General features: G+C 44.0%; 1 protein-coding gene across 1 annotated transcript; it reads right to left on the reverse strand.

Moving 5' to 3' along the window:
* Positions 1-7,896: 7,896 nt before the first annotated feature.
* On the reverse strand, positions 7,897-11,500 carry znf703 (zinc finger protein 703). Its single transcript, XM_034691245.1, has 2 exons — positions 10,849-11,500; positions 7,897-10,244 (listed from the first exon to the last, which is right to left on the reverse strand). The coding sequence occupies exons 1-2, from the start codon at positions 11,113-11,115 to the stop codon at positions 8,736-8,738; spliced, it is 1,776 nt and encodes a 591-aa protein (XP_034547136.1). The 5' UTR covers positions 11,116-11,500; the 3' UTR covers positions 7,897-8,735.
* Positions 11,501-15,411: the final 3,911 nt, after the last annotated feature.

Consider the following 15,411-nt stretch of genomic DNA (forward strand, 5'->3'; position numbering starts at 1 on the left):
TATGAGAGTGTTTATCTGAAACAACAACAGTAAGGCTGTGGGTCTGCACAACCAAAACACTGAGCTCAAAGACACTAAATGACTTCATGGAGCCGAGGGGGACTAACAGGTGATGACCACTGACTGTAGCTAGGATGGACAACATGCCTTCATTCTACCCACTGTGAGATGTGAAGCCAAAGGGCCATCTCCTAAAGGTCCCTATTGGTACCGTGACCTGACTGTATATGTTTGGTTGTAATGCAAGGTTTTTGAATGTAACACATTACAATAATGCATGACTCGTGATTAATTTCTGTTTGAATAATGTAGTTTCTGTTATTCATCATTAACTAATAATGAACTGCTCCTGAGTCATACATTACTTCAACATGAATTAAGCATTAAATCACGACAAAATGTGTACCATTATTTTAAAGTGTTACCTTTGTGACTTCAGTTTGATACTTTAGAAAGCCTTCTTTTAAATGAGGGGTTAAATCCATCAACAGATTCTATCATTTGATTATTTGTTTGTGCTACATTACACTCTCAGTTTTAAAATGACCATGTGAAAAAAACAGATGTGAGCTAGGAAGTAACATTATCTTTGTGTGTATGGGTTAATCATTTTATGTTTTACTTTCACGAAATTAAATTTCCGTCACAAATTGATGCATACATATTCATTAGAATTAGGGGAATTAATTTCCTGGGGGAGCACCCCCAGACCCTGTCTGATTACTTGTGCCTCAGTATGTTAAATTGAACCTGATGCTGGGGGTATCAGGGGTTTGGGAGACTGTCTAAATTTGGTACGCTTTGTCTACTTACTGGCCAGATCGGGCCACCTTAAACTTTCATCAGCCCACTCTTATTTTAAACAGGCTAGAACCACACCTGTGTAACTATGATGATTACAGAATGACAAGATGTGACAGAAACTGAGGAGCTCACTGGAAGCAAATCTTTGTAGACCACAACTTTTACCACTGGCGCTCCATGGCATACAGCAGGTGCCCCTTTTCACCCCTGCCCGAGTATGCCACTGTCTGATGGGTTTGTATTACAGAAAGAACCTACAAATAAATGTAATTGTGATCTACTCCTGATGTAAAAATACTTATCCTCTTATCCCAATAAGAAGAATTCTACAGCAGGTAAATAAATCATAGAGTAGCAGCGTACTGATTTTACACACCAGGTTTAATTACATCACACATTACTATCTATTTGGAGAACTCTCTAAGAAGTTGCATGAGGACTTCTGTAGCCGTGCTGGAGCTTAGTCAACTACTTGAAGATGTCACCAGGGTCATTTTGGCCAGGAAATTACAAATGAACATAAAGTATTGTAACAAATCCAGAGGAGATAGTGTCTAAGTGGGTGGCCTTTTGGAAAGGAGTGCAAGATAAATATTCAGATGCTATCAGGTTGCTTTATGGGAAATGTTGCATCAGGCATTTTTTCAGCTTGACATGCAGGAGCTAACATCGAGGTATCTTTCTCTCTAATAATGTGCCCTGATTCCTTGTTTGTGTTTGTTTATTCATCCATTACTCTTGAGAGTGTTATATTAATATTATTCTCTTACCTGATCTAATAGCATTTGATTGCTTTAATGACATTCATAGAAACTACAAACAAACTGTTTATGGCCTTTTCCAGGCAGTGACATAAAACAAGAAGACCTTAGTAACAATAATGACTAAAATACTCGATCTGTTCCATTCAATTCAGTCCTTGTATGCACATGCTGGCTCACTGAAATGGCTTACAAGGACACTATGAGAAACTGAGCCAACATTTTATATTTGCTGCACTTCTCATTCTATGTCCATGGGGGTGATACTTGATCAAGATGGCGGCACATTTACCTGCAGTGTACTCTTTGTATCGGTTCGCTTTTGTTTGTTGTTTAACAGTTTGTTTTTTGAACCGGTATTGAGTGCACCTTCATTTTGTTGTATGTTTTGTACAATGACAATAAAGAATGTTGTCGTATCTCTTATTCGTACTGCTCTCCTTTCTCACTGATTCACCGTTGTGAACTAAATATTACTTTAAGTGTTGACTTTGGTGTGTTTTGCTGCCTGATTATGGTCTGTGTGTTTTTAAGACGTGTACAGAACATAAAGGAGCTGATCTTTAAATCAACAACAACAACAACAAATTAAATCCAAAGAAAACTAAACTGACTAAAAATGATGAGTCATCCCTCAGCTAGAGTTAAAATAACTGGTGTTGTTGTTGTAAACATCCAGTTTACCCAGTTATTCCTAGCCTTAATGCATGGTTAGACATGCTGAGAAACACAGCTCACATGTTTATTTAGTGAATGTGTAATGTGTACAGATGAGTCCTTGTCTATATAGCAAGTCTGTCTTTGGGCTGGGCTCCTGCGATGTGTTGACACGTGGAATAATGTATCTGTTTGAACAGTTGTGACTCAACTATGTCTGGATGCCGCACAGCTGAGTGATGGTGGTACACACACACACACACACACACACACACACACACACACACACACACACACACATACACACACACACACACACACACACACACAGACACACACACACACTCACACTCACACACACACACACACACACACACACACACACACACACACACACACACACACACACACACACACACACACACCAGCATTATGGCGTCCCTGCAGCTGTAGTCATGCTATCCTGCGAATTAGCTAGAAAACATCATCTTCAGTGGCTGAAGAGAAGGGACATCTGGGATTTTTTCCAGATCATTGGCAAGGAAATAAAGACACTACGTTTATCAAACACGCCTCATTTCATTTTCTGTGACTGTTTATTATTACATGTGATAAATAACAATTAATTGAACACTGTCACACTGAATTTTACAGTCAGCAGTAATTTTTCAGGCTGTTTGCTCTGCTTTCAAAGCGTTGCTTCACAATCCATCCATCTTTTCATTTTCAGAAAGGTAAAATCTGCTTTAATGAGGCAGCAATAATCCTGTCAGAGAAGTTAAGCAGCTAATGTATAAGTGGGCATTAACTGTGTTTCCTGGCCAGCAGTGCACTGGATAAGATAAGTGAAATCATCATAATTGAACCTCAGAGTCTGGATGCTCATCCAGGGGAGATATTAAACAGACATAAGGTCTGTGATGCTCAAAGTGTGTACATTACAACCACAGGTCGTCCCAAAGTGGAAGAAGAAACCGAGGTGTCAATCAGAGCGTGAATCCCAACCATCACAGCTACCCCTCGTCCTCTGCCAAGGCACGTTCGTTGGCCATCAATCGTGACATCTTCCCCGGCGAGCTCCCAGTGCGGCAACAAATGGAATCCAGCTGGACACGCAGTCCAAGTGCTATTAGCAATGCACCATACTGTAATTGAAACGTTCATTTCACCACCGGTGGTTAGGGAGGGTATGTCTATTAACAGGGCTCGCTCACACCAATGGAACTTTGGAAAGGCCACAGCAGCTCTGGGCAGTTTTCTATGTCGAGGCCAGCTGAGGTTTGCCAAGGTCAGGGCTGGCTGAAAATTAAATCAAAAGCTGAATTTCTCTCTTTGAGACCCAACTGAGTCGACACCTTCTCTTTGTTCCTAATCAATAAATAAATCAACACGACAGTGAGACTTAACTGCACCATGATGTGAGCTGATAACTGTAGAAAGTGCAATAAAAGTGTCTGAAATGTGTTGATCTGACTGAATGGTTGGTATGTTTGCATTACTTTTTTGATTCAGAGCATAAAACAAATTTGAGATATCTACAATTTAATGACACATTATCAAGATCTTGCTGTGAGCCTTGTTGAAAACTTATCTTTCACATCACTACAGACTACTCTGCAGAGTGACACATACAGGGAGGACAGAATAAAGTCTTAATGGAGTCTGAGAAAACACACAGTGAAACTTTTTAGGATCTGCGAGCATGTTGAATATGAGAACAACTTTTATAATGGGCCTACAATTCCCAGCTGTGCCATGCTAATTCAGGAAAACGGTTAGCTACTAACTGGATTTTCCTGTAATGTCTAAAAATTTGTTGTAGTGGTTGGTTAGGTTGTGAAAACTGCACACTTCAGCTTTAATTCCACTCCTGGCAGAAAACACGAACCAGCATTTTGTGGTAGGGTTGGCAAATTAAAAACAACAACAATGATGAAACAAGTTTACACAGCACAAAAAGAGGAGTTAAGTCCTCATTATCTCTTCATTTCCACAATTTAGTGAACATTTGTGTGCTTGAAACTGTGGCATGACATCTCTCCAACCAGCACACAATCCGCCTAATAACCTGGAAGTCCTTAATGTGGCTGTTATAGTTTTCACAGTGAGCATTACAGCATGGCTGACTGCAGATGTGAATGAGAGGGAAGCTGTAGCAGGCATGTAAAGTAGTCAGGCACAGGGTTTATGTGGAGAAATAAAGCAGAAAGTGTGTGACAGGCCCTGATGAGCGATGTGTTCACGCCATCTGGGTTGCTTTAACACTGCGGTCACTGTTGGATGCCGAAGGCTCTGTATTGTGTCCTGATGTTAAACACAGAGGTGGTAGTCATGGAGCTGAGGTTAATGTTTTGTTCAGGAGACACAGAGGGTGAGTGAGTGAGCATGAGCCTGAGTACCCCCCCTCTCTCTCTCTCTCTCTCTCTCTCTCTCTCTCTCTCTCTCTCTCTGTGTCCTAGCTGTCAGCAGGGATGGTGAGCTGGGGTAGAGCTGGCGTCTAATTGAAGAGCAGCTCCACACCCTGTCGTCATTAATCACCAGGCCTGTCAGCCGGCTGCTCAGGACCTCACAGTGACACTCTGCACCGTCTCAGCACTGACGCACACGGGGGAAAATATTAGTCCCTCCATCAGCATCACTATCCCCACTGACATAAACTACTGCTTCTTTGATTACTACTATTCCTGAGACGCTGCTGAACTGGCACTGCCATCTGACACAGGCGGTGACCTTTGGTAATAATACAAACTCTCCATGTTTCCAAAAGCTGTAATATAAAAGCAGAGTATGGAGGAGTGTTTTGCAGATTCAGTTGTATTTATTGAGCCCAAAGTGTACAGTAGTAGGAATGCAGTGTGGGGATCAGGCTGCGGCAGCTTGTGCACAATGCATTCTGGTACATGAAGGCTCCCCGCCCTGCTTCACAGAGGACAACTTTACTTTCTCGGTAGAACACAGGCACAGAATGATTTACTGTATTAATTGTCCATGTAACCATCATGGATTCAGGCTTTGAGAAAGGTAGGCGGAAATTTAGCATTATGAGGAACTGTGGTTAACTTGTGTCTCCACATGTTGTTAAAATGTATTAATTAAACAGCTAGATCTAATATATTAATTAGAGAGGCTCAAGGGTGCGGATAGATTTTTCAACCCTGGATGGAGCAGGAGCTTTCTCACCTTGGTCGTGTTTTTTTATGCTACACTAGGCTAACCTTGCTGTTCTCTTTGCTGTAGCATTTCATTCACCAAACATAAGAGGCATCCATCCTTTATCCAAACGTGTGTGACAGTAAAAGGGATTAAATCATATTGCCTGTTTAGGTGACCTAAGGTTCTCAGCACAGTGCAGAATTAGAGAAAACGAAATACACGCTCAGGTAGAAACACAGGTAATGCACAATTAGAATGTAAGTTAAAAAAGGACAACTTAAAATTCCACCAAAGGTCTTGCGCAACAGCGGATTTCAATCTTAAGATAAGATATTCCTTTATTTGTCCCACAGCGGGGAAATTTAAGGTGTTACAGCAGCAAAGTAGATAGTGCAAAACAGTGTAGAGTAAACAAGAGCATATAAAATAGTAATTATTAAAAAAAATATTAGCAATTATTACAAGCAAATTAGCATATCTGAAGAAAAGTATGTACAGAACTAATTGAGTAAATCTACAATATATTCACAAAACCAGAAATACATTAAGAAATGTGCACAGAAGTAACATAGGATCTTAACCATTAAAATCATTTAAAGGTGGTAACTTTTTGTACTTCCTAAAAAAGCAAACACACGTTTAACTAACTGAAATGTTTTTTACAGTGTAATGCCACTTTGAGCTTTGACAAATAAAGTTTAATAAAAAGGTTACGGTTGAAAAAAGCTCACTCAGAAGGAGGGAGTGCTTATTCAATAGGACTGTTGTTGTATAAAAAAAATCATAACTTCAAATTATCTTTTCATGCATAAATGTTTGAGATGACATCATCAAATAATCCTCTCAGACTGAAACTGTCATTTAGGACAAAGCAATATGAACCAAACTGAGAATTCAGCTCCACATGTGTAACCCTCTGTGGACAAAAGACTCAGGCTGAAAACACTACTCACACTCACACACACAGCCTCTCTCAGGCGACATAAATGGAGTGTGTGGGTGTTGACTCAGCTGTGAGAGTGTGTGGGGGAAGAAGATAGATGGAGGAGATTGATGAGTGCGGGGATAGGGAGAATAGTGAGGCATTTGATGAACGAGTGTAAACTGGCAACAGTGGAATTAATTCCACCTCCCCGACATGATTGAAAGTTCTCCCCTCTGCATGACCTCCTGTGTGACTCATCCTCTCATTCAAGCCAATGTAACCAGAGCTTTATCTGCAGTTTGTAAAAGAGCATCCTGAGATCCACATTAATTCTGATCTGAGGAAAGTCGGCACTGGACCTGCTCTTCAGATTTCACCTGCACTTCACTAACACAACTTTAGAGGGCAACACAATCCAGTGCTATTTTATAGAAGAGCAGCTGCAAGTCACAAAGAAGTATGTTGCACCTCAATGTGCAATGAAGCATTAAAAATAAAATACCCATGACCTATTTTGTCTAGACTACTTTATAAAGTCCATCACAAAAAGTAGCAACACAAAAGTTTCTTCTGTTCCAAAGATGTGCATGGCTCCAGTTTCTAAGGAAGAAAAATAAGCGTAACGTGCCACAGAGCTACCCAGAGCAGTGATCAGGGCGCCGTGACCTTGCTGGTGTGGCAGGGGCTGGATGTGGTTTGGGAGGGTCATCCATTTTGTTAATGGTCCTGTCAAGTGACACCTGTGCTCGCCTTTCCCCTGTCTGGAGTGCTAATGAACCGAGAGAGTAGAGGAGTCTGGGAGTCGGGGTCAATAGCTGCCTCGGAGACTACAGCCTCTTCGTTTTGTGCCACCTACACCCTGTCAGCCAAATAGAGCGGTGATACAGAGACATTACCAGGGCCGATACACTCTAATGGCAGCCGTGTGGCTTTAAGATAAACCCACTCCTTCTCTTTGAATTAGTATCTAACAGCCCAGAGACTTCGTTTAAACTACAGAGCAGCACAGAGCAGCCAGAAAATAGCTTTGCACATCAGCACGGCCTCTATGTCCGTGGTTCCTGTATGAGAGCCCGCTCTCCTCAGGGGAGGTGTCAGGACTTTGATGAATATTTCTCTATTAACCGCCTCCCATTGTCAGCGCTGGCCTTTGTGTTGCAGGCCAATCCGTCAGACTGTGAGGAGATCCTGGGTCGACACCTCCCTCAGGTCATTATTGAAGTCCCAGTGACCCAGCAGCCACTCCACACAGCCATCCACTCTGCTGAGGAGGCTGTTTCCAGGCCTCGCAAACACGAATCAGCAATTAAAAGCTGCACTCGCAACAATAGCAATGTGGGTGATGGAGAGAGGAGGAGAGATGGAAGTCCTCAGAGACGAGCTAACAGGGCTAATGTGACCCGGCCTGCCCTGTCTGGGACAGCCCTGTCAACTGATATGAGCCTTGAAATATTACACATAGCCACATCCAGCCTGGCTTCAACAGCTGTAATGATGGATGTAGTGTGAAGCAGCAAGATTTATTCATTCCTCTGATGCTTGTGACAAAAGCAGCTACCTTATTGCTATATATAGTAATAAGAAAAGAAGACGAGGTAATATGCAATCTTGTATTGTTTATTAAACAAAATAAGACATCTTTTGTTGGTTTGATAGCACAGCCATCAATAATAATTTTATTTATGTCATTTCTCCTTATCTTTGTACCGTTTGCAGGGGTGACCCAAACTTGCTGACCCCAAGCAAGCTTGAAAAAATATTACATCTTTGCATATTTACAAATAAAAATAATGGCATTGTTTAAAATCATTCTCATGGACATGCAATTCTCCAGAGTCTGAACAGGAGGATGAAGAAGAAACAAATATAACAGCAGAGTTAAAAGGAGAATAAAAAAGGTCCCCAGAATAAAGCCTCACAGTCCATCTTCTTCATGGTGCAAGGTTTTTATTTTTAGAGTGTATGATAGGCATAATGGTACTATAATTAAATCATTCTTTGCAGTTAGAATACTTGAGAACAATTTATTCGGAAAGCAAAACTTTCCCCCAGAGTTGAATACCAAGCGCTTAAGTGAAAAATAAATACAGACTTTCAGTTCTGAGAGACGGATATTGAGTAAAATAAAACAGAAAACAAAGTCAAGACTGTTGCAATAATCCCACAATTCCATCACTTTCAAGCTCTGTGTCCCGCCATTTTTTTAATCGCTAAAGTCTGTTGGTTCTGTGCTGCAGACAATCCGTCATAGGATCTCTGCTTTTGCGGTGCCAGTCACAATCCTGAGGCTAACAGGTGGCATTCCTGGCAGGCAGGCCAGCAGGCATGATGCCCTGTACCGATGATGACCCCAATTTCAAGAATCCATCTTTAGGACCACTCTGGAGAGTCCAAGCTGGTGCCTGCAGTCAGTGGCGTTAACACTATTTCAAATATCACTGGTATCCGAGCGCTGAGGCTGAGCCCAGTCTCTGGCTGTAGAGAGCATAGGGGGAGTAATAGGCTGACGAGGAGGGGAGGGATGGCATGGGAAGCCCTGGGGCTCCAGGCATGTGGGACTTGCTGTAAGGATGATAGCGAGCCAGGCCCAAACCAGGGGAACCTCTGAGGGAGAAGGAGCTAGGAAGGGCACCTGGGCTGCTGGGTGGGGGCAGGTGGAGGTGGCAAGAGGCTGAAGATGAAACTGATGAAGGATATGCTGACAACAATTTACTGTCCACCATGCCCGACAGAGCAGTGTGAGTGCGCAGGTGGGCTAGTAGCTCCTCTGATGAGGCAAAACGTTTGTCACATGGACCTCCAACCGACACCCAGTTACAGGCATGAGGCTGCGGCTCATTGGGGAGCATGAAGCCGTAGGTGTAGAGTGGATGGGACAGGGTAGGGGTGGTGCTGGAAGACAATGCACTGGAGTGCAGGGAATGTAGGTGGTGGGAGGGGTAAACCAGGGGGTAACCAGACTTAAGGGTGTTGGGATCGTGGACACAGGTGGTGCAGTTACTTCCTCCAAGGTGAGGTGCATTGTGGTAAGTAAGACAGTATGGGTCCCGGCATAAACCCTGCATCAGGGATGGAGGTGAAGCTCCAGTGAGCGGGCTGGAGCTGGGGTGCTTCCCTGGAAGTCCCAACGCCAAACCAGACTTGGTGGGATCCAAGCCAGTAACAAACTGGGAGGGATAGCCAGCGTAGGCCCCCACAATGGAACCATGGTAGCCCATGGAAGCAGGAGGCAAGGGGAAGACAGAATGTCCTGGTTTAAAAGGGGAGACAGGGGCAATGTGCCCAGAGCCCAGGCTCGGCTGTGAGGAGGCTTGTGGGTCAGCCTTGCTCTCCGGCCGCGGGCTGCTGGCAGAGCTGGCATTGCTGGAGTTGGCGCTGGCCCTTATGTGACTCGAGTTGGCTAACTGAGCCCCATCCATCCCTGTTTTAGCTGCATCCGAGTCTTTTTTGCAGGCACTATTGCTGTTACTGTCCGAGCCAGCCTGCTCTGAGTTCCCGGGTTTGTTGTCCGTGTGCGGGGCCTGGGAGTTTGGCGGGGGCTGTGTGGAGGGGGAATGGCTTTGTCTGTGGGGTTGACTCTGGGTGTGCAGGGGAGGAGAGCTGGAGCTGGGTGAGTGGGAATGAGGAGGAAAAGATGGACATGAAGCAGCGCCACTGCTGGAGCTTCCATTTGGCACCCTGAAGGCTGCTTTATCCAAAGACCCCTTTGTCATAGAAACGTCCTTACGACTGTCGCCTGGGGATTTGGAGTAAGGCTTGAAGCTGGACTTGTCCTCGCTGGAGTGGTGCTGCTCCCCGGACTTGGAAGATCGGCTGGATGACTCCTTGTCTCCTAGACTGCCAGAGGAGAGGGAGGCCAGCTTCGAAGAAGAGGACGGGTCGGGTTTGCCAATTTGAGAGCAGGTCTGGGCCAGCAGGGCCAAAGGACTCTTCTTGGCATCCAGCTTATAAAAAAACAACAACAACAAGGTGAATAAATTTAGTTTAAGTAGATTCAGTTTTAGCATCAACACCCCTATCCACTTAGTGTGTTTGCTAGAATTATAATATTAATAATACATAATACAAAAATATCTTACTCCCGAACAATATTTCAGTATAATAAAAAACAATCCAGCCCCCTTTAGTCCTGAGTGCACTATGTATGTTTTACTTAAAGTTAAAAAGTCAGGATTCAAAGTTATACCAGAGAGGAAAAAAGAAAGAAAGATCAAACATCATTGTCAGGGCACCTTTTAAATATTATGACTTTCAAATGTCAGATTGAATTAATAACAATCATTGTTAATATAGAAATTAAAGACCGTTCACTAACTGCAATACTTTTTATTTATCCCCGAACTCTGCCGTCTTGCGAACTTGCCAATGAATCGCTGTGCGTAAAATGGCGCATAAGCCTTGGTGTTATTTTTTTGTCTCTTTTTTTCTGAATAGGATTTAAAGAAACCTTCATAGTGTGCTTATTCCCGGGTTGTCATTTTGCAGAATTACGACCCAAAGAGATACTACTATGTCGAAAACAATGGCATGTATTTGTTAATTACTTACTTCAATGCTGACTGGCGCGGACGTGAGAGGCTGGAGGTACTCCGGGTGCAGCAAGTGGCCGCTGTGCGCCGTCAACATCTTTATGATCCGGATAGGGAGCCTTTTAGCCTGGCGCGAGGGATCCGCAGGAGAGGGAAAAGATGTGGCTTTGAAAACGGATGGTCTGTCCGCTTCGATGCGGTGTAGATCACCGCTTGCGTTGTTGGCGCTGCGCTCCTGGGACTGGCTGCGTAAAAGCGTTTCAGTTCCAATGGGGGGATCTCTCATCTGGATCGGAGCACGAAATAGGACGGCGGCATATAACGATTGAACGCAGGATCGAATATCATTTACCAGCACGGTTCATGATGATCAATTCAGTAGTGCGGTAATCCCAGGACCATGAGCGCAATGCGCGTCCAACGTTTCGTACCAAGGCTGACTTCAAATACGGACAAATCGCCCAAATGTCATCCTCTGTCAAGCTCTTCAGTATCAGTATTCCTAAATATTCCTTCAGCAGTGCTGGAAAAGCTGGAATCAAGAGGGAAAAAATGAATAACAGAAGAAGTCACTTTTCACCAAAATACGGAGCAAGTGGAAGAAATCTCCCCGCAGAAGTTCGTATGAGACTGTCCTCCGGCGTGTGTATCTCACTCCCTCTGCATCAGCTCCTCAGTACCTTACTTCTTCCACATACTAACGACGTGAGGGAGGGATTTCAAAGCGATGAGCCGCTGTCCAATCAGAGGTCCCCGCATTCACAAGCTGAGGCGGTACAATGGGAGGGGGTGTGGTTTGTCTTCAGGCCTCACCCTCATAGCCCGGCTGTGTGAGGCTCGAGATCTGTGTCACTGACCTCTAACAGCAACATGCTCTCTAAATATACAAGATTCAAAAACTGCACTACAAAAATCACATCATGAAGAATCAACACTATCTAAAGTGATGTGGAATGAATCCACCTTTTCTTGGAAATCAGTGGGTTGAATCAAAATAATAACTTAATGTCATGATTGTTCTGGTATGCATAACTTTATTCTATTATAGCAACCACACTCAATTGTATTCTTCAGATAAAAAGATATCTACATGATTCAATTCTCATGTATTTTGCAGTGACAGTGAACAATACCTTTATTTAAGGTTTTCTAAATACTTCAAACGGTAGGTAGGGTATAACATGATTACTACTTCTAAAGTTTCAACCAGCTTGTATATGAGCATAAAACAGAAAAGAGAAGAACACACAAGAGTTGCTTCTTGGTTGTCATATTAAGATGCCTGTAACTTAATTTTATTTCCCATAAAGGAAACAAAGCTTTGCTTTGTGGGGAATTCCCCCCCTGTTTGAAATGCCTCTTCAGTTACTAATCAATGGCTTGGCTGATTCTTAGTCCAAATATTGAACGCAGTCACATTCGATCCGTCTAAAGTGCTGTCATGGATCACTGATTACTGGTTACAGAACAGCAGAACAAGTCTTTCTTTGGAGGCGTAATAGTTCAACTTGGGTTGACATTTTACAACAGCAGTTGGCTTTATCATACTGTACTGTCATCAGCCAACTCCTTGATTTAATGGCTTCTGCCATTTGTCTGCAGCTGAGAGGAAAAGCTGTCTGAGGAGGATGAAGTCACTTCAGAATCACTCAACAGCATCACTGTTTGACCTGTCATCATTAGGCTTAGCCATCAATCATCACCCACACACTGCCACTCACGCTTCAATGACCTGCAGAGATCCAAGAATATGTGAGCAGCACAAATGTGCACATCGCTGGGCTAAGTGCACTACAATCTCCTTTTGAATCAGTCTGTTTGTTTAAAACTGTCTGTCACCACCTCGAGCCGAGACACATAAACAGGTGACGTGTAACAACTGCTTTCTCACTCTGAGACTTAAAGGTGACGCCGAGAGCTTAAAGGGGGTTTCAGACATTTGTTTACAGCGCAGACTGCTAGTTAAGTTGTGAGATTTCTGATTGTTCTCTTGTTTATCACCCACTCATCCACATGTTAAAGGGGTGAGTGGGTAAGTCACTGCAGTGTGGGTGGAGTTGCATAAGGAAGGGGGCGTTTAAAGGGAGACCAAAGAGGAGGGCATGAGGAAAAGCCAGACAAAGGCAGCAAGAGAATGAAACAAGGGAGGGCTCAAACAACAGGGAGCGACTCCTTTTATGTGTCCCCTTGATGTAGGCTGGTAACAGCTGTTTTGGCGTGTCGATGACTGATGGCTGTTTCCTGTTGTGGATATTTTAAGGGGACAGCTTTCCCGTTAAAGAAGCTTCTCAGCATGTCCAGGTCCCGCCAGCCCTCCGGGCATTTCCATACCTTTCCATGGCTGTATCAAAGCAGTTGGTTTGGCTGGAACTACAGCCAAACTAAAGCCCCAGGATGGAGTGGATAGGAGTGAGGAGGAGTGAGGAGGAGCAGACCCCACATGCCCCTGTGATCCTGTGATTTATAGAGCCGCTGAGGCCTGTAATGGACGCTATAGCTCTGTGGCGGGGCCTAATTCATCCCCGTGTTGAAAAGCTGCTGTTTGCCTGACTCCAGAGTAAATATATAATGCTGACATTAGACAGCTGAATTCTTCAAACCTGGCTCAAACAAATCCTCATCTGCTCATTTGTCTCTCAAGGTGTTTAGAAGTGCTGGGGAGTTCTGTGGCGCGCTCTGGGATTAGCGTGATGTAGATGCTCCGTGTGATTGTTTAATGAGGGGCTGACATTGATGTGAGCTCATAAGAGTCTTGTTTTTTCTTTTTCCTTTTCATGTTATTATACTTGTACAGACCTTCACTGGTGTCAGCCAGACTCTGACAAGGCCTGGCTGCGTGTTGTACTGTACAAAGAGACGGAGAAAGAAATGATAAAAGCGCCAGAGAGGCAGAGGAGGGAAACGAGTGTAAATAACTCCTATTTAATTATCTGTGACTGACTTATGGGGTGTGTGGAATGGGAAAAGAGGCCTGAGGCTGGGGCTCTGCTCTACCCCTAGTGTTTTCTCCAGCAGTAATAAAACCAAAGGGAAAAAAGTGGATTAAGACAGTTTCATGGGGTGTAGCAGACATGGCATTTAGACCCAAACACTTAAAAAGAGCCTTGCAGGCAACATTCCTGCCAGGGCCGAATGTTGAAACAAGGATTTCCTTGAGCTGAAAGGTCCACAAACAATATCTACACAGTGTACTTAATGTATTCACACTTCCTCGTTTATCTTTGTGTGGTTGCCTCTCCCTCTGTCTTTGACACACACACTAATCCTTTTACAGTTCAATGTTCATGCGTTCACACGAGAAATGTGGGCCCAAACACAAGCAGACAGGCCATACTGAGCATGATACCATCTTCAAGGTGTTTTTTGTACTTCTTATACAGTATCATCTATCTAAGTGTCTGCACGGTATATCCATATGTGTGTGTGTGTGCGTGTATGTCACAGTCAGAGCTGCGGCTGACAACCTTATCTCTCCAGTTTAGGAGGGAGATTGTCTCTCTTGTCAGCTCCTCACGTCTCGCAAGCTAACGCTCTTATCCACTCTGCCTACCTGTCGTCTATCTGTCTGCATTATAATCACACCAGGATAATAGGCTTCCCTCTGTGTTCCCTGATTGGCACTTTTATTTCCGAATCCTACACCGTGCAGGGTGCCACTGTGTCGCTCTCGCTACACCTGAAATACGCTCTCAGACAGACATGTAGGCTGCACACCGCCCACACCCATGCAACCTCAAGTCCTCTCTCCACACTCAGAAACAAAAGCCCCTATTGTCCTCCACACGGAGAAGTTATCAAGAGCGTGGAGAGAGGAGGAGGCGGAGGTGGAGGAGGAGGAGGAGGAGTTGGGAAGACAAGCGGAGAACAGGCCTGATCTTCCAGACAGCGTCTGCCTCAAATCAGATTGTCCTACATTGTTGTGTGAAATTTCAGATGACATCAAAAGTTTTTTTTTCCATTGGTCCGATGACGAAGAGGGTCATTTTGATAGAAGTACAATCAAGGTATTCACAATCTGGACCTGTGACAGGTCTTGTAAAAGGAACAACAACAGGCCTTGCAAAGGAAATCTTCCCAGCACATTCCTCACGCTTGTTAAAGTCAGTGCTGCTTCCTCCACTCATGGTCAGAGTCACCGCCTCTGTGTCTTCATCATTCAACCTTTGTTGAGGAGGAGGCTGCTGGGAACACTCTTGTCCAAAATATTTTCTCAGCAAGATGAAGTTGAGTTTTAAAATGAAAGTTGCTCAATCTATCCTTTTAATCTCAGCCCTCTGAGTCTGTTCAAGACATTGACTCATTCTGGCATTCGGAATGATAAACAACAGAAGTTATTAGAGGTTTCAGTAGCCATAAAGTTCCGGCCAAACACAACCAGGGATGATGTTGGTGATGATGATGAAGGGCGGGGTGGGCAGGGCTCAGAAGTACATGTCACCACAACCCGCAGCAAAGCCGAGTCATGTCAGCTGCCCTGGATTTGACGTGACAATAGATGGCATAGCTCAATTAAAAGCCTATCAATGCGTAAGTAAATCAGCGCCTTTCAGCCTTGACACATCAAACAAACAGTTATTGAAGC

The sequence above is a fragment of the Notolabrus celidotus genome, chromosome 9, assembly GCF_009762535.1.
Source record: "Notolabrus celidotus isolate fNotCel1 chromosome 9, fNotCel1.pri, whole genome shotgun sequence".
NCBI lineage: Eukaryota > Metazoa > Chordata > Actinopteri > Labriformes > Labridae > Notolabrus > Notolabrus celidotus.